Source organism: Littorina saxatilis, linkage group LG11, assembly GCF_037325665.1.
Source record: "Littorina saxatilis isolate snail1 linkage group LG11, US_GU_Lsax_2.0, whole genome shotgun sequence".
In the NCBI taxonomy this organism is placed as follows: Eukaryota; Metazoa; Mollusca; class Gastropoda; order Littorinimorpha; family Littorinidae; genus Littorina; species Littorina saxatilis.
The window spans coordinates 25,380,407-25,402,569 of NC_090255.1; the positions used below are offsets into that span (position 1 = coordinate 25,380,407).

The 22,163-nt window shown below is 40.1% G+C and overlaps 1 protein-coding gene across 1 annotated transcript in view; it reads right to left on the bottom strand.

Annotated features, from left to right (window-relative positions):
• Nucleotides 1-1,568: 1,568 nt before the first annotated feature.
• LOC138980104 (glutamate--cysteine ligase catalytic subunit-like) overlaps nt 1,569-22,163 on the bottom strand; it is a 36,975-nt gene continuing 16,380 nt past the window's right edge. Inside the window, exons 8-17 of the mRNA XM_070352913.1 lie at nt 19,088-19,204; nt 18,063-18,201; nt 17,095-17,207; nt 16,597-16,689; nt 15,213-15,317; nt 14,077-14,158; nt 12,851-12,963; nt 12,139-12,256; nt 8,118-8,236; nt 1,569-5,870 (exon numbers count right to left, since the gene is read on the bottom strand). Of these exons, the coding sequence (XP_070209014.1) occupies nt 5,691-5,870; nt 8,118-8,236; nt 12,139-12,256; nt 12,851-12,963; nt 14,077-14,158; nt 15,213-15,317; nt 16,597-16,689; nt 17,095-17,207; nt 18,063-18,201; nt 19,088-19,204 (1,179 nt within the window). The 3' untranslated portion in view covers nt 1,569-5,690. The remainder of the gene's footprint in view (nt 5,871-8,117; nt 8,237-12,138; nt 12,257-12,850; nt 12,964-14,076; nt 14,159-15,212; nt 15,318-16,596; nt 16,690-17,094; nt 17,208-18,062; nt 18,202-19,087; nt 19,205-22,163) is intronic.

Here is a 22,163-nt window from a genome sequence, read left to right on the forward strand (position 1 = left end):
TGTGTTTGATTGTGGTTAACTTGTAACTGCATACGGTTTTTGGTGTGACATGACTATTTTGCGAGGTAATAGTCAGAGGTTTTGTACTTTGTTCACAGTGTTGATAACCCATGAGTGTTTGGTATCAAATGATGTGTCGAAGAATTTCCATTTTATTGATGTATTTCTTATAGCGTTTTTGATGTAGTTTTCTTAGTACAGGAGTTTTTGTGTATTTTTGAGGGATTTTAACTGTAGCTTCTATGGAAGCTGACAGCAGCCTCGAAACTCTCCCCTCTCCCTCCCCATTTTGTTCGGTGGTCCCAGAGCGACGTTTTCATTGGTTCTTTAGCGGTGACGTCAGGGACAGTCACGAAAGGTATATAAGCTGTTAGTTTTCCAGGTTCGGGGGAGTCTTGGCAACCAGCCTGGCTTAAAGGCATATGTACGCGCTCCCGTGTTTACAAAGTGTAGTTTGCCCATAATCGATGTCAAACGCACCATAAGACCATATAATGACGATATGTCACCATGCGCGGACCATAATACATGCATTACAGCTTGTTCTAGCCTCTGAAAAAGTGAGGATGTCAACAAAGCCGCGGTGTTAGCTCCCTTGCATCAACGTTACATGTGTTGCCAAATCTATAAATAGGACGATCCAGATCAAAATGAAAATTAACATATCTCAACATTGAAGGGGTCCTAGACCACAATATTTTGCAGGGAACTTAATTTAGCATGTCTCCAGCTGTTGGTAAAGCAATTAGCGTGTATAGTCATCGAGTACATATGCCTTTAAGTGTCTAAATGGTATACGGGACTTCCCACTTAAAGTTACAGCATTGCTTCTTTGGGAATGGTTGTGGGAGGATCCCAACCTGAGTACTGAGAAGTATTTGTTGTCATCTCTAAATTGTCCTCCGGAGTCTTGGCAACCAACCTGGCTTAAGTGTCTAAATGGTATACCGGACTCCGCCCTGTGGACTGAACTGACAGGGTTAAAAACAAACGTTCCGCAGTCCCAGGTTACCACACGGCGAGTAAAGTGGCGTCGCTTTGCTCTTTTACTTTATTTTTACTCAGGCCCCGAACCCCTGCCCAAATTTTCAGCCATTTTAGGACATAGGATATTGCTTTCAGTAGCGTGTTTTGCTAAGGGTACCTACGGGTCATGCCCAAATTTCCAGCCATTTTAGGACTTAGATTATATTTTTAAGTAGTAGGAAAATTACAGGAATAGAGTGAACCAATGTACAGATATACTTTCTGAAAAGAACTACGCCTTGTATTGAGTTGTTTTCATGATTTGTTTTGATTCAATACAATTTTGAATTTCACCCGCCTCTTCTTGAGTTTATATTCTGTGTGTCTGTTTGTCCTGTCGTGTGATTGCCATCCTGACAAATGACCTTCAAACACGTATAACATCTAAGACACAGACACAGACAGTTAGAGTTAATGTGAAGCTAAGACCGCTCGGCTTTACAGGAGCAAACAAACAAAGAAACATGAAAAAAAGCTCATTTCGGTATTACATCCGTGTGGAAGCAATATATCACACAAACAGCAAAGCACACTGCAATTCATCAGAGTAACAAAAGCTGTTTATTGAAGCCACATTTGGTGTGATGATTTTACTTGTGCATGAAAAGCACGGAACATGAACAAATTCTAGGTATGCATATCACAATATCATCACGAGATCCAAGTTATTTGTGCTCCCTCTGTACCATCATACTGTATGTGCAACAATCAATTTTCTTAAGGGTTTTGCCTACCATTATGCTCCAACATTCTCGTACATTCGCAGTCAAAGCTATTTGTGCTCCCTCTGTACCATCAAACTGTATATACATCGATATATTTTCTTGAGGATGTTGCCTACCATTATGCTCCAAACTTCTTTCTGGTTCATTTACCGGTACCATGAGGCCTCCACGCTCACAGTTCAGAAACAAAATGGGTGTTCCTGTGTGTGTGTGTGTGTGTGTGTGTGTGTGTGTGTGTGTGTGTGTGTGTGTGTGTGTGTGTGTGTGTGTGTGTGTGTTAGGAATGCACTTTACATTCACACAGCATAGTGTTCATCTCACTTTCTATGTGTGCATTTTTTCCAACTTATCAAAGAATCTCCCATATTGGACTCTTCTTTGGTGGTTTAGTCATATTGAGGTAGGCAACAACCTTAAAAAAATGTAGTTAGTCATTAGCTCTTTAGTACACTCTCAGTCTCTCAAGGTTCTGCCCAGAGACAATTTACATTATAAATAATTAGCATTACATATTTCAAAGTACATGCACATGTCAGTAATCTTCAGAAATACAACACAACAATAAATATTCTTAATCATTGCAAATGGTTCTGTAACACAATTATAATAAAGATAAAACTGACACATTACTCACACCAAATGAAAACGCAATATATTATATGTACTTGTACAATTAGAGAATTTGGCTGTGTGTCCAATTAATCACTCTCTACAGAGGTACCTGCGATGTGAGGACCCTCCTATCAGTGGACACCTTCTACTGTCCTATTCTTCATTATCTTGACCAAAACTAAACACATAAAATTAATATACTCTTCAAAAAAAGTTAAGGGCCAGTCAAGAAGATTACAACCTTTAAAAATGTGCTAAAAGGGTCCAATAACTGAATTGACACTTCAATGTCTTTTAGTAGAATTCACAAAAGAACTATCAGTGTTACTCTGGAAAAAGTTTCGGCGGACAGATTTTAGCCACACTGAACACAAAGAAAGATCGTGATTTGGGGGGCAGAGGGGGTGGTTTAAAAGTCCTAAAGTCTTGGCATTTTTATTCTAAAATTTTTGGGCGGTCCTTGGCATCATCTTTCCTGCACCGTGAAATTTTACTTCAGCAATTGTGCTGGAATGACCAAAAGTTTTAGGGATTTCAAACCAGTTTTGGCGTTTCACAGACAGTGACCACATTTGATAAAATTCCTGTATTAGTAAGGAGCGTTCTGGGTCTTTTACTTTCTTCTCTCTATCACACACAATACCAATATTTATCTGCCGACAAGAAAATCAATCTCATATAAACCTTTTTTTTTTTTACAGATTGTCGGATAATGCACTCCTTCAGATCCATAAATTCAACAGAAAGTGTACATAGCTTCTTTTTTTTTTATATGTTTAACAAAAATGCTGTGACAATGGAAGATTATAAGCTTCAAGTCTGTAAGAAATTGAGGTTATTTTTACATCTTTAAACACATTTTGGTCAATTTTCATAGCAGTCTTTTTACTTTATTTTACAGGATTGATGATGACAAAATTATGTTAAAAGTAACAAGTCGCGTAAGGCGAAAATACAATATTTAGTCAAGTAGCTGTCGAACTCACAGAATGAAACTGAACGCAACGCAACGCAGCAAGACCGTATACTCGTAGCATCGTCACTCCACCGCCCGTGGCAAAGGCAGTGCCCGTGGAATTGACAAGAAGAGCGGGGTATTCGTTGCGCTAAGAAGGATAGCACGCTTTTCTGTACCTCTCTTCGTTTTAACTTTCTGAGCGTGTTTTTAATCCAAACATATCATATCTATATATTTTTGGAATCAGGAACCGACAAGGAATAAGATGAAAGTGTTTTTGAATTGATTTCGAAAAAAAATTTTTGATAATAATTGTTATATATTTAATTTTCAGAGCTTGTTTTTAATCCGAATATAACATATTTATATGTTTTTGGAATCAGCAAATGATGGAGAATAAGATAAACGTAAATTTGGATCGTTTTATAATTTTTTATTTTTTTTTACAATTTTCAGATTTTTAATGACCAAAGTCATTAATTAATTTTTAAGCCACCAAGCTGAAATGCAATACCGAACCCCGGGCTTCGTCGAAGATTACTTGACCAAAATTTCAACCAATTTGGTTGAAAAATGAGGGCGTGACAGTGCCGCCTCAACTTTCACGAAAAGCCGGATATGACGTCATCAAAGACATTTATCAAAAAAATGAAAAAAACGTATGGGGATATCAATCCCAGGAACTCTCATGTCAAATTTCATAATGATCGGTCCAGTAGTTTGGTCTGAATCGCTCTACACGCACGCACGCACACACACACACACACACACACATACACACACACATACACACACACATACACCACGACCCTCGTTTCGATTCCCCCTCGATGTTAAAATATTTAGTCAAAACTTGACTAAATATAAAAAGCAACATAAGCGACTACCATGCAGTCCTCCGACATGCAAATTATGAATTGACTGGGCTGCAGTGATAATAATCACACTGCACAGGGTGCGTTAGTATGACCACATTTTTAAGGTACATGAACAAAATTACACAAACAAAATGAAAGCTATGCGTACAAAACTTCAATGACGAGAACAGACCAAAAAATTATTATCACAACATATTTTTTGGATTATCTGAGCTACTTTTTAAACAGTGCCAGAAAAACATTCAAGTATTTATAATGCAAATGTTATCCGCATAAACAATGCCCAGGTTCAATATTGATGACACAAACCGCCATCATAACCGATATTCAGAGAAATTTCATCAGATCTGCAGATTACACTCACAAGATTATTCACTTACAGTACAGCATGTGCTTGCCAAGAAGTTTCTGAAAAGGAGTACTTATATATACATATATTTAAAGCCTGTGACATCTGTTACAATCCAAAAACAAACAAACTGCTAACGTTCCAAAATTCAGAATCAAAAAACAACAAAGTAATGTTATTGGAACCTTATATTTATAACAAAATAAAACATTACGTTCACTGATTTTCAACCCAGCGATCCTTTAAGTGGACAGACAAACATATAATACAGAAAATACACTTATCTGACAATTCCAAGACCAGTGAAAGTAACGTTGTGTTTTGTCATAAATGCAACGTTCCATTGGCATAACTTTGTTTTCCGTAAAATTTGTTACCAGGGGTAAGACCGTTGGGTCGATATATTTGTGAATGTATTGCTTTGTCAATAACAAACGTTCCAACAACCTACCTTTCTTGTTTTTTTGATTCTGTTACCAGGGGGAAATTGAGACAATCAAATAAACACAGTGATACCCCCCTTTTAAGACCCCCCAATTTAAGACTCCCTCCTTTTTAAGACCTTGTTTTCTCAGACTTTCTGTTCATAACCTCTGTAAAATTACCCCCATTTTAAGACTCCCTCCTTTTTACATTTAGTCAAGTCGGCTCTGGCACCCGCTAGTGGACGATAAAAAACATGCTGCGCACCCCACCCGTTGCACCAACACCAGTTATCCAGATGCAGCAACGTATCACATCAGATTCAGATTCAGATACTCGAAGAAGTCGGAACTCGCACACACCTTGTAAGCATTATACTATTTAGAAACAAATTGTCTGCAAATAACAAGTGCAGACATGTAAATGTACATAACATTTGTCAGTTTCTGATTAAGCCCCGTGTAAGGTTTGCGATCACACTAAATAAATCTTAAACATTTTTCACTCTTCTTTCAGAGTCTGACGTCACTTCCACATGACTTAATTATCATCTCTTTTTCTTCGGACATGGGCTGAAACTCTCACGTTCACTCATGTTTTTGCACTAGTGGGTTTTTACTTGCATGATCATTTTTACCCCGCCATTTAGGCAGCCATACGCCCCTTTCGGAGGACAAAATTATTTTGAACCTTAATTGCCACAAGTTTTCTAGTCGCCGCTAACAACAACCATCCTCATCAAATCCGTTGGTGGTAGAGGCAGTATTGTTCTCTGGCCGGGGGCCAGGGTTTTTCTTGTTGAGATATTTCTCTGTGTTTGTGATGGCGGGCGGCAATGTTTCTTTGGTCATCGTGTGGTGAGAGAAGAGCAGTGAAGGTTCTGTCTCTTCTTGAGACACCTGTAGAAAGGTAAAAAAAAAAGTAATCAGGTACCTTTCTTACAGACAGAGAATTACAAATAACAAAGAGAAGGACCTCAGTGTTTAATGTCCACAAAACAGTGACAGTCATACTCTTCAAAAAAAAGTTAAGGACCGTTCAAGAAAATGAACACACTCTGTAACAATTTCCTAAAAATAAAAAGGTCCAATAATCTGATTGAAACTTTAAAAAAATTAATTGAAGGTCTGTGAGTGTTGCTTTAGAAACATATTCGGCAGAAAGTTTTGCGGAAAGACTCCGCTTTGAAGAAACAAGAAGGGCAAAGCCCATACGACTCACATGCTTTACACATTTTTCCTACCAAAATACATGTGACCTTGACCCAAGGTCAAGGTCATCCAAGGTCATGCAACACAAAGCTGTTAATTGAAGACATAGGAAGTACAATGGTGCTTATTGGCTCTTTCTACCATGAGATATGGTCACTTTTAGTGGTTCACTACCTTATTTTGGTCACATTTCATAAGGGTCAAAGTGACCTTGACCTTGATCATATGTGACCAAATGTGTCTCATGATGAAAGCATAACATGTGCCCCACATAATTTTTAAGTTTGAAACAGTTATCTTCCATAGTTCAGGGTCAAGGTCACTTCAAAATATGTATACAATCCAACTTTGAAGAGCTCCTGTGACCTTGACCTTGAAGCAATGTAAACCAAACTGGTATCAAAAGATGGGGCTTACTTTGCCCTATATATCATATATAGGTGAGGTATTGAATCTCAAAAACTTCAGAGAAAATGGGAAAAATATGAAAAATAGCTGTTTTTTAGGCAACATTTATGGCCCCTGCGACCTTGACCTTGAAGCAAGGTCAAGATGCTATGTATGTTTTTTGGGGCCTTGTCATCATACACCATCTTGCCAAATTTGGTACTGATAGACTGAATAGTGTCCAAGAAATATCCAACGTTAAAGTTTTCCGGACGGACGTCCGGACGGACGGACGTCCGGACGTCCGGACGGACGGACGGACGGACGGACGGACGACTCGGGTGAGTACATAGACTCACTTTTGCTTCGCATGTGAGTCAAAAAGGGGAGAGGTATGCAAAGTCAGATGAAATTGGCGCAAAACATTCCAGGGTAAAAACCATACACATACTATGACAAAGTCCTGGTTATTAACGATGCTCACTTGTTTGTGTTTAAAAGCCGACACACTGACAAAGTAATGCACTTGAAAGCGGACAAACACTCAAGTCCTTAATGGCTTAAAACCGTAGGACTTTTAATATTAATTTTACGTTTTTAAGTAATGAACTGTAGCAACATGCCACGAAACGGATACATTGTCATGACTGGTCGTTAACTTGCTTTAGAAGAATTTTAAACACATGAGGCAGAGCGCTCTTTAGAGATTCAACGAACAAAGGGAAGTAAGCGCTCTAAATGCATACGACATGTGAAATAGGGTAAGTAAGAGTTATTCGGAACCCGTCTCCTGGCACCTGAGAGAATACCATTAACAAGTATTGAAATCAACAAGCGACTTTATGATCTTCAAATTGTTTTAGAAGACTATATATGAAACCAGTCTCTTGATCTGAGAGAATAACATTAGTGTGGAATTAACAATTCTCCATCACCCTAGTGAATCCTGTTTTTTTTTCTGTCTTGTATTTTTATCTCTTATCCATATTTCTTTTTTGCAGATCAACAGATAATTCTCCTTCCATCAGCAACCACCTCATTATAATGGCCTCTTTTGATTGGTCCCTTGGATGGTCGTTATTAGACAGGTTCAACTGTACAACTAACCTTGGAGACCTTCTTGTGAAGGTCGTAGGTGATGCCCTCTGATATGACAACTGTACAACTAACCTTGGAGACCTTCTTGTGAAGGTCGTAGGTGATGCCCTCTGATATGACAACTGTACAACTAACCTTGGAGACCTTCTTGTGAAGGTCGTAGGTGATGCCCTCTGATATGACAACTGTACAACTAACCTTGGAGACCTTCCTGAGAAGATCACAGGTGATGCCCTCTGATATGACAACTGTACAACTAACCTTGGAGACCTTCTTGTGAAGGTCGTAGGTGATGCCCTCTGATATGACAACTGTACAACTAACCTTGGAGACCTTCTTGTGAAGGTCGTAGGTGATGCCCTCTGATATGACAACTGTACAACTAACCTTGGAGACCTTCTTGAGAAAATCGCAGGTGATGCCCTCTAATATGACAACTGTACAACTAACCTTGGAGACCTTCTTGAGAAGATCGTAGGTGATGCCCTCTGATATGACCGAGTCCTGTTTGTACTCGGGATGATCTGCGACTTGATCTCTGATCCAGCGAGCCGTTGTCTTCAATTCTCCTGAAAAAGGAAATACATGTATTTATTGCCCATTCCGACAAACAGAGATGCTACAAGATGTGTGTGTGTGTGTGTGTGTGTGTGTGTGTGTGTGTGTGTGTGTGTGTGTGTGTGTGTGTATGCATGTGTGTGTGTGCATGCATGTGTGCATGCGTTTGTGTGTGTGTGTGTGCATGCATTTGTGTGTGTGTGCAAGCATGTATGTGCGTGTGTGTGTGTATGTGCATGTGTGTGTGTGTGTGTGTGTGTGTGTGTGTGTGTGTGTGTGTGTGTGTGTGTGTGTGTGTGTGTGTGTGTGCACACTCACATATCTGTGTGCACATCATGCACTCACACGCTAAATCCTTTTTCACTTACACAAAGGAGCAGGAAACTGACTTAGCAATTCTTTCTAAACAACCCAATAACCCATTCTTAGGGAGGCCCGGCGGCCATTTTCATTTTTTAACGTTTTTTTTCCCCAACTGTGGCCATTCATAAATCAAAGAGTTATGTCTTTAATCTTCTAAAATTTTGTAGATATGCTTAATATAATATTGTCTATGGGATCCGAACATTTTAGGGATGTAGCTCTATAGGAATTTTAGCTATAAATCACCAAAGTTGGGGGAAATGTCCATCACACCAACCCCAGAAAAACTTGTGCAGAGCACTAAACACAAAAAACGCTCTTTTTCATCAACTGTTTTATTAATTATACTTATTGAATGTTAAAATGCATGTATATAGAAATTATTTGCGAAAAAAGTAGTTAATGAAGTCAATTTAGACAAATTAAAAAATGGCCGACATCACATGAATACTCTTATTTCTCAGATATGCAGATCTTCACTTTAACATGATTTATTCACTTAATATAAACTTATAATATATCAAATTAAAGGAAATTAGTTGATCTTTATAGTTAAGCCATATTCAATCAGATTTGATGAAAATAAATATCAATTTTAGTTAGAATAAGGAAAAAGGAAATATTACGTCACATAAAAATTCGTCCAAAAACCATCAAAAATAAAAATATTGTTCAAAGCAGAGACAACAATGGCAAGTCACAAGGAGACTTTTTGTTATATGGACCAAACTAAAAGAATAAAGTAACCAAATAAGTCTTTTAAAAAAAATATAAAAAAATAAAAAAAATTCAAACAGCGGATTTGTCAACTCAATTTAGCAGCACAACCAGTGCATAACTTTTGTTTTTAAATCACAAAAGGATAACACCTCCATCATTAAGTACATTAGAACTTTCAATAACTCAATCTTTTCTTCCAGAGAACTGTTCAGTCTAAGCTGTCTGTCAAGTCGGTAGGCAAGCAAGTCTTTTTCGGTATTGCAGCTCACCAAATCCTTGTCGAATAAAGTCTTGCCTTGACGAAGAACAATCTCACCGACACTCTCCGGCACAAGGAGCAGGGATGGCTGAAGGGGCTGCAGGGGCTTGCTTCTCTGGAACAGCCACTATTCCATCTTGTTCAGAGCACACTCTATCACTGCTGCATTTTGACGAGACTTCAGTTTCCACACGAAAGGCAGGCACAAAAAGTCGAACAAGATCAAGCAGTTCTTTTCAGTCGGTTGTTTGTTGTACTTGCTCACAAGCTTGAAGTAGTCCTTTTTCACACGCCCACATTTTGATTGCACGGAAGTTGGAGACCTGGAGTTGAACGCCTGCGTGGTGAACTTCATCAGCCAGAAGTGAAGAACTTCGAAGTAGCGACTAAGACAGGAGTCGTCCGGAAGAGTAACCTTGCCACACTTCTCCACATTCTCAGCCGAGACCATGAGAGAGATGAAGTCCCCATTCGTGATGTCTCGCAGTACGTGTGCCAGCATCCTTCCCCAGTGGTCCCGATTCCGTTGTCAAGCAGCTGCTGAGAAGAGAGGTTCCAGACACAAGGGAAAACTTGGGTCCAACAGCCTTCTGATCAGGGATGCAAACAATCTGAAAAACAAAAGAACATCAAACATAAAACAAACAATATATTCAAGCCTAAAAAATATCAATAGAAAAAAATTATTTTGTCTTTCTTGGTAAATAATTCACATACTACAGCGAAAAGATGTATGGTAGTATTCCAAAAAGAACAGGAGTTGATCCTTGATTTACAAATTCACCAATAGTAACAACAATTAAAATCAGCTCCAGTCATCATGATTCATATTCAGCAAACAAAACTGGCACAGTAGTATGTATGCATTTCTCCTGTTAAGGCACTTTGCCACAGACAAACTGAAAATTCAGATTTTGTCAAAAATGAAAATGGAGCTATGAAAATTGAAATAACACATTGTCACAGGTCAGTCTAATTTATTTGTATTTACTTGTTTAAATTTACTCTGTATTTGTGGGTGTAGTATTACTCAACTTACTATTGATGACAGGGGGTGTCCAGGCAAACAAAGGGATAACCTATGTTGTATTGAGAACACTGCAAAACACGTTTTTGTGTATGCATCCAAATGCTCAACCTATAAGAAGCTTATAATTAAAAGCCAAAAAATACAAATCTTCACACTGTGACTGTGAGACTGAGATTGAGAAAAACAAATATTGAGTCCTTACAGTTACAGCTACTAGTAACTAAACGTTATTAAAATAATCATCAAAAATACAAAGCAGGCGATAATAAATACACTTCTTTATTGTCCGAAGTAAATAACTTATAATAAATAACATTTAACTAACTTTTATGCACAATTGCCGACGTCAACAGTCTTACTTGTCTGTCATTCAGTCGCACTTACGGCCACGTTTCATTCCTGAAGTGTCACTGATCTATTATAATTTGTTACCATCCAGAAGAAAAGATCAAAATTACAGATTTATTGAAAATATCTCATCAATCTTATGTTTAATGAGATTCAGGATGCGTTTACTTTAAGCTTACTTTAAAAAACAAAACACAGCTCGATCAGCGAAACCTCAGGGATTGTCCGACAGTGGTATCGCCCAAATACCGGGGATGATGATCTCCACATCAAAATCGAATATGTTGCATCTAAGCCGATTTACAAACACAATTTAACTTTCGATAGCTTGAAACACTAGAACTTAGTTATAATTTGATTTTCATTTAAAACTAATGCACATTTCGACAGAGAAACAGTTCAGATCAAATTACATACCCAATCGACGCCCCCACAGCAGTTAGTTGACTCGCCCGCCATAACAAATTCTGCAGCGTGGAACACAGCAACTCGGTCTCCACTCGGCTTTGTCAGGAGTGCGATTCGACGCTCAAATTCTCGTCTTAAAAACGCTCGGCATAAGAAACCGCTTCGATTACAAATGAGAAACTTTGGCACAAGAAAATTCAAGATGTTGACTATCATACGCGATGCGATGAACTTCGATCAATGAATGGAACGACTGTGACCTCTTCGTTTGAGAATGGTTCGTGTGTGATGTGTTACAGTGCTTCCCATTGGTTCATCGCTTGATATGACGTAAACAGAGAGGAGATCTTTACTTCTGCCAAGTTTCATTGGTGAATTATTTATAGTTTGCAAGGCCGAACCAACCAAAAACAGGGTTGTTTCGGGACCGATTTAGAACAAAGCCGTGGCTTGAGGCGAAATCGCTGCACACAGCCAGCCAGCGGCTAAGTCCGACGCAGGTGCGCGACGCTTTGGGGCGTTTTACACATCCAAATACAACTATGTAAACACATTTTTTTCACATCAAACTTAGATGAGTGTACTAAGATGACTATACTCAAGAGCATTCATACTTTATTTGTTTTCAATAAAAATTCAAATAAGCACAATTTTGAGTTGAAAACAGCTCTTTGCACTCTCTGCTTGACTGCCGGGGCCGCGGAGAGCGTGAGCCTCCCTACCATTCTTTCAAACCACATTCTTAGCATTCTCACGCATGTACAAGGCCACTTCTAACTACTCACCTGAAGCTCGTTTGCTGATGAGTCGCAGGTACTGCTGCAGGGTGCACTGCGTTTCAACGTCACACTCCATACTGCCCAGGTACGTGTTGATCATCGTCAACAGACCCACAAAGTCATCCTGGCAACAAGTGGCAACAATTAAAAAAAAAAAGCATAACAATTTACAGATCTTACAATTTTGTTGGTGTTTTTTGTTTCTTTTGTTGTTGTTATTGGAACGTTATAAATATCTTTATTTTTTTACATTTATTTATATAAACACATGTTTACAGATAGACATGTCACATACATACAATATAGATCTTACTATTTTGTCTGTGCCTTGAGATCCATAATGTACTTAGTTATTAAATCTTATCAGACAGACACACAGACAGTTTTTTTGTCTGTTTAGTGTATTATTATCTGATTACAAGCTTATTCATAGTTCCTTTTTGTCTGTATTATGAATATATTGCCATAGCAGCGTGTGTGAGGTGGATGTAGTCAGGACTGGTAGTTACATAACACTAGACTTTTGCCCAATACTTAAATATCAAAGATCGATCATTCAATATTTCTGACACTCATTTCGTCTGATGGACGTGATTCTCTCTCATCAAACCTCCTCCCTGTCTGTCCGACTGTTAGTCACGCACAAACTCCCTCTCTCTCTCTCTTTTCTCTCTCTCTCTCTCTCTCTCTCTCTCTCTCAATAAACCGTAACACTCACGCTGCCGTTGATGATTTCATTGGTGGACATAAGTCGATACTCGTCGTCGATGCCCACACAGCACTCGATTCGGCACTGTGATGAGCACTTGGTGGCTTCAGAGGGGGAGCTTTCTGGGACAAAAATCTCTTCAACATCATTTGGTTATCTCCCTTGGACTAGCTGTCTCATCTGTATTGTGGGGGGAATTTTTTGTTTGTTTGTTTGCTTAACGCCCAGCCGACCACGAAGGGCCATATCAGGGCGGTGCTGCTTTGACATTTAACATGCGCCACACACAAGACAGAAGTCGCAGCACAGGCTTCATGTCTCACCCAGTCACATTATTCTGACACCGGACCAACCAGTCCCAGCACTAACCCAGCAGCCACTAGATTGCCAATTTTAAAGTCTTAGGTATGACCCGGCCGGGGTTCGAACCCACGACCTCCCGATCACGGGGCGGACGCCTTACCACTAGGCCAACCGTGCCGGTATTGTGGGGGGAAGAAGTTAGAGACTGATCATCATTGAACTGAAACTCTTAAAAGCCTCTGTTTATATGTCTCGCAAACATGTTTCAGTGTTTGCTGTCTTATCCGTATTGTGAGAGGAAGAAGTTTGAGATCATCATTAAACTGAAACTCTACAAAACCTCTCTTTATATGCGTCTTACATATTTCAGTGTTAGAAACAGAAAGAGTATCCTGTCTTTCAACTCAAAAGAAAGCCTCCTAAAAAGAACAAAATATAGCAACTGCATGAAACAAGCACTTTTTTCTCAAAGGGTTTATCTAATGAGAGAGACAGACATTTTTGTGGGCTTTCTTTTCACGCTAAAAAATGAAGAGACGTACAGCAAAGAGGGGAACATAAATGATGAAAAAAAACAGTAGTTCACACACACACACACACACACTGTAACACACATACACTGTAACACACACTGTAACACACACAGTAACACACACACACACAGTAACACACACACACAGTAACACACATACACTGTAACACACACAGTAACACACACACACAGTAACACAGACACACAGTAACAAACACACAGTAACAAACACACAGTAACAAACACATACACTGTAACACACACACACACACAGTAACACACACACACACACACAGTAACACACACACACACTGTAACAGACAGACACACACACACACACACACACACACACACACACACACACATGCACACACAACTACTGACTTGTCTCAAGTAATACCTGTGAGTATGTCTTTTCTGAAGTAGAATTCCTTTTTCACGGCTGCATCTCTCTTGAATGCTGTCTGCATATTTTCATCGACCTGTCATTTTCAAAATATAAAACGTCAGATAAACATAATAACCACAGCAGAAACTCATGTAAAGCGAAATAAAACTAAACCTGTTCTATTTGTGTAATTTTGCAGAAACATAGCTAGATTTGACCCGGCCTGCAGAAACGAAAAACTTCACAATTAAAAAAAAAAAAGTAAATGTTCAACTGCCGACGTTTTTTTTGTACAAAACGTGAATTATCCTGAAAGCTGTCACATTTCATCACATTTTATTATAATACAGTGCAAAGGGTAACAGAAAAAATGTAAACTTTTCTCAAGCAGAAGAATGTTAGCCTACAAATGTGTTACAGTGGAACCAACCTTTTAAGACTTTCAAAATCTGAGACAATCAGGTCTTAAAGAGAGAAGTCTTAAAATGGGGGTACCTTCTTCTTCTTCTTCTTCGTTCATGGGCTTAGACTCCCACGTTCACTCATGTTTTTAGTACGAGTGGATTTGTACGTGTATGACCGTTTTTACCCCGCCATTCAGGCAGCCATACGCCGATTTCGGGGGAGGCATGCTTGGTATTTTCGTGTTTCTATAACCCACCGAACTCTGACATGGATTACAGGATCTTTTCCGTGCGCACTTGGTCTTGTGCTTGCGTGTCCACACGAAGGGGGTTAAGTCACTAACAGGTCTGCACATAAATTGACCCGAGAGATCGGAAAAATCTCCACTCTTAACCCACCAGGCGGCAGCGACCGGGATTCGAACTCACGACTTTCCGATTAGGAGGCCGACGTCTTACCACCACGCCACTGCGCCCGTCAGAAATGGGGGTATACATGTAAGGAAGATATGAACAGCAAATCTCAGAAAACAGGGTCTTCAACTGAGGAATCTTAAACAAATGCGGCAGAGCACTGTTGTAGAGATCTGATAAACAAACGGAAGTAAGCGCTCTAAAATGCATGACATGTGTAATAGAGTAAGTAAGTTATTCGGAACCAGTCTCCTGGCACCTAAATGGGTGTCTTTAACTGGGATCTTAAAAAGTGGGTTCAACCGTACAATTGTTTCTCTTGATACATACCTTGGAAATAGGAATGATGAAGTTGAGCTTGTAGGACAGAATGACACGCGTGAGCAGTACGATAAACACAGTGTAAGCAGCATTCTCAAAGTCGGTCAGCTGTGTCTGTAAACACACAAACAAAACACGTTAAAACATATAAACACAAAGTAACTAAGCGGCCTGCCTACAAATCACAAACCAAATGAGCTGCAAAAACTCACAATGACTTACTTATGTCGTAACCCTCTAAACTCCCAAGAGAACATAGGGCAGCAGGAACAAAAATCACATCAAAATTAAAGAACTATTTTTGTTTACGTAAAAGTAAAACGATCTCTACAAAAACAAGAAATTCCTCCGGGGTAGGAAAAACACCCCCGTCCTTACCATTCTCACTGCCACCAACTGAGAAGGTTATTTCCCTTTGACCATTAATATGTCCCTCTATAATTCCTTGTAGAATCTTAATCCACCAATAACTCCCTAACCGTGTGTTTGACTGGTCCCAATTTTTGTAAGGACCGTCTCAGGAATGTATAGAACCTGTTCACTAAGTTTGGTGACGATTGGTCCGTTCATTCTTGAGATCTATATGCGAACACAAACACACAAACAAACACATCGACCGAATCCTATACACACCCCTATACCGGGGGTGTAAAAACTTGCAAGCTTAGAACACCAAAATGCTATGCTGTCAACCCTGGCTATAGCAACCACCACAGGGACCGACCAAAAGGGATCCTTACAGAGAGAGGTGGTCAGCTTTAGTGAGCAGAAGACAATCATCAAGGCATTGATGAGGCCAAGGACAAACAGAGATGACTACCACACAATGTCCAGAGAGCAGCAAGTCAACCTCATCAGGCTGCGTACTGGCCTCAACAGGCTCAATGCTCACATGAACCGAAAGTTCAAGCTGGCGCCATCACCAACCTGTGCCTGCGGCCAAGAGGACCAAACAGCGGAACACATCTTACAGCGATGTCCCTTACTAGATGAGGAACGAAAAGAAGTGTGGCCGTTACCAACTCCCTTGCAGACCAAACTATACGGCAGTCGACAGGAGTTGGAGAAAACGACAACATTTATCACCAGTGCTGGACTGATTGTGTAACCTCTGCGAACGCCAAGAAGAAGAAGAAGAGAGAGGTGGTCGCTTTGGAAAGGTGAATTGTATCAAAGAAAACTCGTCTGGGACCATTGAAAGTGGATGATGGTGGTCCCTTTTGAGAGGCAGGTTTGACTGTAATTGAAATAGTTATTGCACAACAAATTTTTTCACTTTGGATGCATTCAAACACTCCTGAATTGTTTAGCGATTATTGTCCAACTGCTTCCTCGACCTAGAACCCCAAACGTAAATATCACCGTTTTAAATAATAAACATCAAGAAACGTACCTCCATTGGTCTGAACTCTACCCGCCAGCCAATGTTGGAGTTGGCAGGGGGTGGCTTGAATCTCATGGTCTGCCAGTTGGTCGACTGAATGTTCTGTGACACACATAAATACTGTTCACTCACTACACCCACTTTAACATAATGAGATGAATATAGTTTGCTGGCTACACATTGCCTTGAGGAGAAACAGGAGTTACTTGTTCATGAGACTATTAGTTATCAGGAGTTTTCAGTCAGCACAATTTAACTCTCAAGCCTCCAGTGACAGTGTTCTGTTCCATCTTCACTTCTCTCCATATCATTCAGTCAACAAGTTAATATAGATACTGTGATGAAATGGAACGCGGAAAAATAGATTACTCCAGCGGAATTCGTAAGTTGTGTCCGCGAAAATCCGCGGATTCGCAGAAAAGTCCCATCCCTGCAGTCATTACAGACACTGAGCAGTTACATAACTGCACCCATTAAACTGATCACTTATTCCAAGAGGACCCCTACCTCAAAATGGTCAGTGTCCTCCTCGTCATTCTGATTTATGTTTTCGCCGAACAGTGAGATTGGATCTCTGATGAACAGGTGAGCCAGGTGTCGGGCAAGCATCTTGTCAACACCTGTACATAATTCACAATCACCAGTCAGGTAAGAAACTTAGAAGATACAGTTTTATCCTTTCAAGGCCAACATTTGTCTCCAGGAGACCAAACCTTGTTATAGTAGAAGGCCACAGAGCTAAATTTAGCAAAGTACAGGAAACTAGAGCTACATCTGCCTCGCGCTGATGTTCGCCTTTAAAGACGCTGTCGACCCTCCTGCAGATCGTCAGTGCTTCCGACTGAGAAGTGGAGATTTTTGACAGTACTAACTTGTATGGGTTTTATGACAGCGTAACATTTTTCTACAAAGCAGTATTCCCTGCAGTATGGTAACTGCAACCAGCAACACTTAACATACGACAATAATTGTGGAAACGTTCATCGAGACAAAGTCTTAAAAAGAAAGGTCTTAACAGGGGAAAAGGTCTTAAATTGGGGGATCTTAAAGCCTGACCTCCTCTACAAAACTTTCCCTACTGTGGTTCCACAGCCTTATCAGCTAAGCTGTCAACACAAGACCTCGTGCTAGCAGTGGTTTGTTTAGCGGAGTCAATTAAGCGTTTTTAGTAGTGCCAAGACTGTTTGTGTATCTAGTGCGCCCATGCTATCGCTGATTTCTGACAGCTCTTGTAGGCTAGTGTGTACCCTGGGACAAGGAGATTTACGATGCAGGAGCTGTCAGAAGTCGGGGATAGCATGGGCGCGCTAGATATACAAACACTTGGCACTACTATAAACGCCTATTTGATTCCACTGAACACCACTGCTAGCACGAGGTCTTGTGTTGACAGCTTAGCTGATAAAGGCTGTGGAACCACAGTTGGGAAAGTTTAGTAGAGGAGGTCGGGCTTTAAAAGGAAGGTTCCACTGTACCTCCGTTGACCAGAGTGTCAAATATCTCCGTGTCCATGGTGAGGTCTATGTCGCTGTAACAGAAACTGCCAGGTGAGAGGTAAGAGCTAATGGAATCGTAGCGCGACTTGCTGATCCGGAATCTGTCTTCCTTGAGAGGCTGAAACACAACCAGTTGAAATTCAATAGCAAGATCTATATGTGCCACTTTCAGCACGTGTACGGGTAACGCCATCAAATCTAGTTTTTACGTCATGCATTTGACAAGATCTGCAGTCTTGGTTGGAGCATGAACAACGTATGATTTGGAACATCGGAGAAAAAAAGTGAGTCATGGGTGACGCAATATCTACACGTACACATACAGGTCTTTGATACACGTTCGATCATCTAGAACACTGTAATATCCAACTGTTGACATATATATTTCAGTCATTACCACACGCAAAACCTGAACGCAGAATTTTTTACGGAACAGTCATACCTGCCCTAGCAACCACCTCTTCATAACGACCAACTGCCCGAAAGTTACTGTTCTGATTCACCTTTCCAGCTGTTGATAACAACTACCTGCCCGAAAATTATCGTTCTATATATTTGACCTTTCCACAACGACCCTGGGTCTACAATAACCACTTCTGGTCAGTCCCTTGGGTGATCCTTATAGACAAGGTTGACTGTATTACCTGCTGATCTAGTTTTTGTCCAATTTTCTGGCGGCTAAAATTGAAAGATTGGACCTTAACATTGGGCAGCAAACACCTTTTAAAGATTGATGAAATTTGCTGAAAACTCAAATGACCATAGCTCAGTTACTGCATCAATTGAAAAGTTTAAAAACATAAATTGATGACTACCATTTCTGTGAGTGTGAGGAATTTAATAAAAACTCACACACATACACACACAATTGAACCCAACCCAACCGAAACAAAACAAAACAACAAAAGCAAAGAAACATTTTCAGATATTGTTCACAATGGTGTGATTATATCTGCTGTTGTTACATCTCACAACAACTAACATCCAAACAAACGATCCCATACCTCCAGTCCTCTTTCTTCTCTGGTGCGATCGTCAACGGACTGCGAAATGACGGGCCACCTTGTGTCGATGTCGGCCAGGTAGCCACGGTAAATAGGGGAGGCTGCACTCAGGGCAAGCTAAAACAACACACAACAAAGCCATTAACTCACCTGTGTTTAATTTCAATGACACTGATACTTGTGATGAGAGGATAATCCAATGGGACGAGATTATCAGAAAGACGGACACCGGGAAAGAGAGAGGTGGTGGGGGGGGGGGGGGGGAGAGAGAGAGAGGGAGAGAGAGAGAGAGAGGGAGAGAGAGAGAGAGAGAGAGAGAGAGAGAGAGAGAGAGAGAGAGAAAGAGAGAGAGAGAGAGATTAAACTTTATTACAGAAGGATGGAGATTTTAGGCGTTGCCTAGTCTTACAATCTGTCCTTGAGAGAGAGAGAGAGAGAGAGAGAGAGAGAGAGAGAGAGAGAGAGAGAGAGAGACAGACAGACAGACAGACAGACAGACAGACAGACAGACAGACACAGAGTGTCGCACAGACAACAGAAATAATCTAAAGAACAAATAACTTAAAGTAACACCATGCTCTTTCCAATACGCTGCCCTTAAATTCATCTCCAAATACGTTTTGACTTTCCCCAGCCTTGGTAGGAGGGGGGGGGGGGGGGGGGGAGAAGAGATAGAGAGAGTAAAAGCAACATAAATAATTAAATAGAAGTTATTAGAACAGAACAAAAATTGGGAGAAAGGATTACGGGAGAAGAGAGAGAGAGAGAGAGAGAGAGAGAGAGAGAGAGAGAGAGAGAGAGAGAGAGAGAGAGAGAGAGAGAGAGAGAGAGAGAGAGAGAGAGAGCGAGAGAGAGAGATGTTGATGGAACTTTATTTTTCAAGGATAGAGGTTTAAGGCAACGCCTTTTCTTACAGCCGGTCCTTACTTCTAATACAAATGTCTAATAAATGATAAACAAGTAAAGCAACATGACAAATAAACAAATTAAACGAACGACCCAGCAAACAAGCAAATAAGCACAAACAACAAAATGACAAAGTAAGCAACATACAAATCAAAAGCAAAACATGCAACATGTCATGTAAAGTGATCGACGGTAAAATTCACACAATACCAACGTTTACACTAATGCTTACAATGATTATATGGTGTAAATGATGAAGATGATGATGATGATGATGATGATGATTGATGATGATGGAAAATCGCAACATAAATTCCACATAATACATGTAATAAAGAACATATTTTTGTAATTCATAAAGCTTTGCCAATTGTTGACAGCTACTTGCACATGTTAAGACTAGTAACCATCTAGGTAGACATATAATGATTATGCAGAGCTTGTTTAAAACTCTTTAGTGAGGTTAATGATCTTATTACAGACGGAATGGAGTTCCACACCATAGAGCCAGAGAAGGCTTGACTAGTTTTGAACAAATCAATCCTGGGTATTGGTGGTAGAAAATCGATAGACCCGTAGCTTTCGGTGACTGTGAAATAGGTCCTGAACATAGTTAGGCACTTCGCTATGATATACTTTGTACATCATTACAGTCTTATTAAACTGTAACTGTTTAACTAGCGGCAGGTAGTTTAGATTCTTTAACTTCAAATCAGCTGATAATTGTGGACCATTTAACATGATTTTAGCTGCCCGACGATGTAGAGAGTTTAATTTTTTAAGAGAGAGAGAGAGAGAGAGAAGAGAGAGAGAGAGAGAGAGAGAGAGACAGACAGACAGACAGACAGACAGACAGACAGACAGACAGACAGACAGACAGAGAGAGACAGACAGAGTGTCGCACAGACAACAGAAATAATCTAAAGAACAAATAACTAGTGACACCATGCTCTTTCCAATACGCTGCCCTTGAAATTCATCTCTAAAGACGTTTTGACTTTCCTCAGCCGATATTTCCAAGCCAATAAACGAGTCGATGATGACTGACCCAAATTTCAAATCTGTATACACATTTCTTCAAAGGTTTGAACTGTCCTTGGCCCTCTGTAGATAGGAACAAAGTCGAAAATCCACACAGCAAGGACTTTGAGGGTCAAACGTTTACATCATGTGTCGATCTGCCCGTGGACAGCAAACATTCTAGGGGAAGCAATCAATATGCGAAGGAGAGACAAGCCCACAGTACAGCAACTTTAGACAAAAAGAGAAGATTGGGTGCTGGTGTCCTCTGTTCATTTGTGTGTGTTTGTGATGTGTATATACCCACTCAACATCTGCATGACACTCCAAAAAATAATAATCCCTTGAGTGCTGATCAATACATAAAGGAATATTTGTAAACGATCACCTTGATTGTCCACTGCAAAACTATACCAATTCCACAGACAAAATAATTTCACAAGGGCGTTAACGAACAGGGATGATAATGATAATGATGACGGATGCGATAATATTGATGATGATGATAAAAATGATGATATTCAAGGGAGATCATACCTTAATCCCTACACTCACAATCTAAAAACAAGGCGAACTTAAGACATGCCCTAGCCTTGAGCCAAGAAGATGCTTAACATAACTATTCCACCTTGTGTTGAACCAGAGGTGTAAAGACGAAAATCTTCCCCCTCCAAAAGGTGCCATGTTGTGGTCGCAACAAACAATGGAGGGAGGCAGCAAGAAGTTGCACAAGTCGAGAACAAACAGCAAAAACCTGGATTTCAATGTCAAAGATGAGGCCAAGAGAATGCGTTCAACCTGCCACTGTTTGTCCACAGCCCTTAAAGCTATCTGGTCTGTGTGTGCATTCAGAAATTCCCTCCCTGCCCCCGTCTCCCTGTGGCTGGCTCGAATCCTTCTTCTGTGTGCTGTTTTTACAAAATCATTAAGTTTTGTTTGGTTCTTTACAGGTTTCCGCCCTTGTCTTTTCCACGTCCAAGTTGTTGGGGCAGGTTTCATGACAGGGTTTAAACTTACGCTAAGCTTAAAACGGTAACAGAACCTTTTTCTGTTTGACATACATTGACTTAAGCAAGTAAACTACGGTAGACACTTCAAAAACACTTTCAACTCTGCAAAATACTGAATCAAAATCAAGAAAGAAATTGCA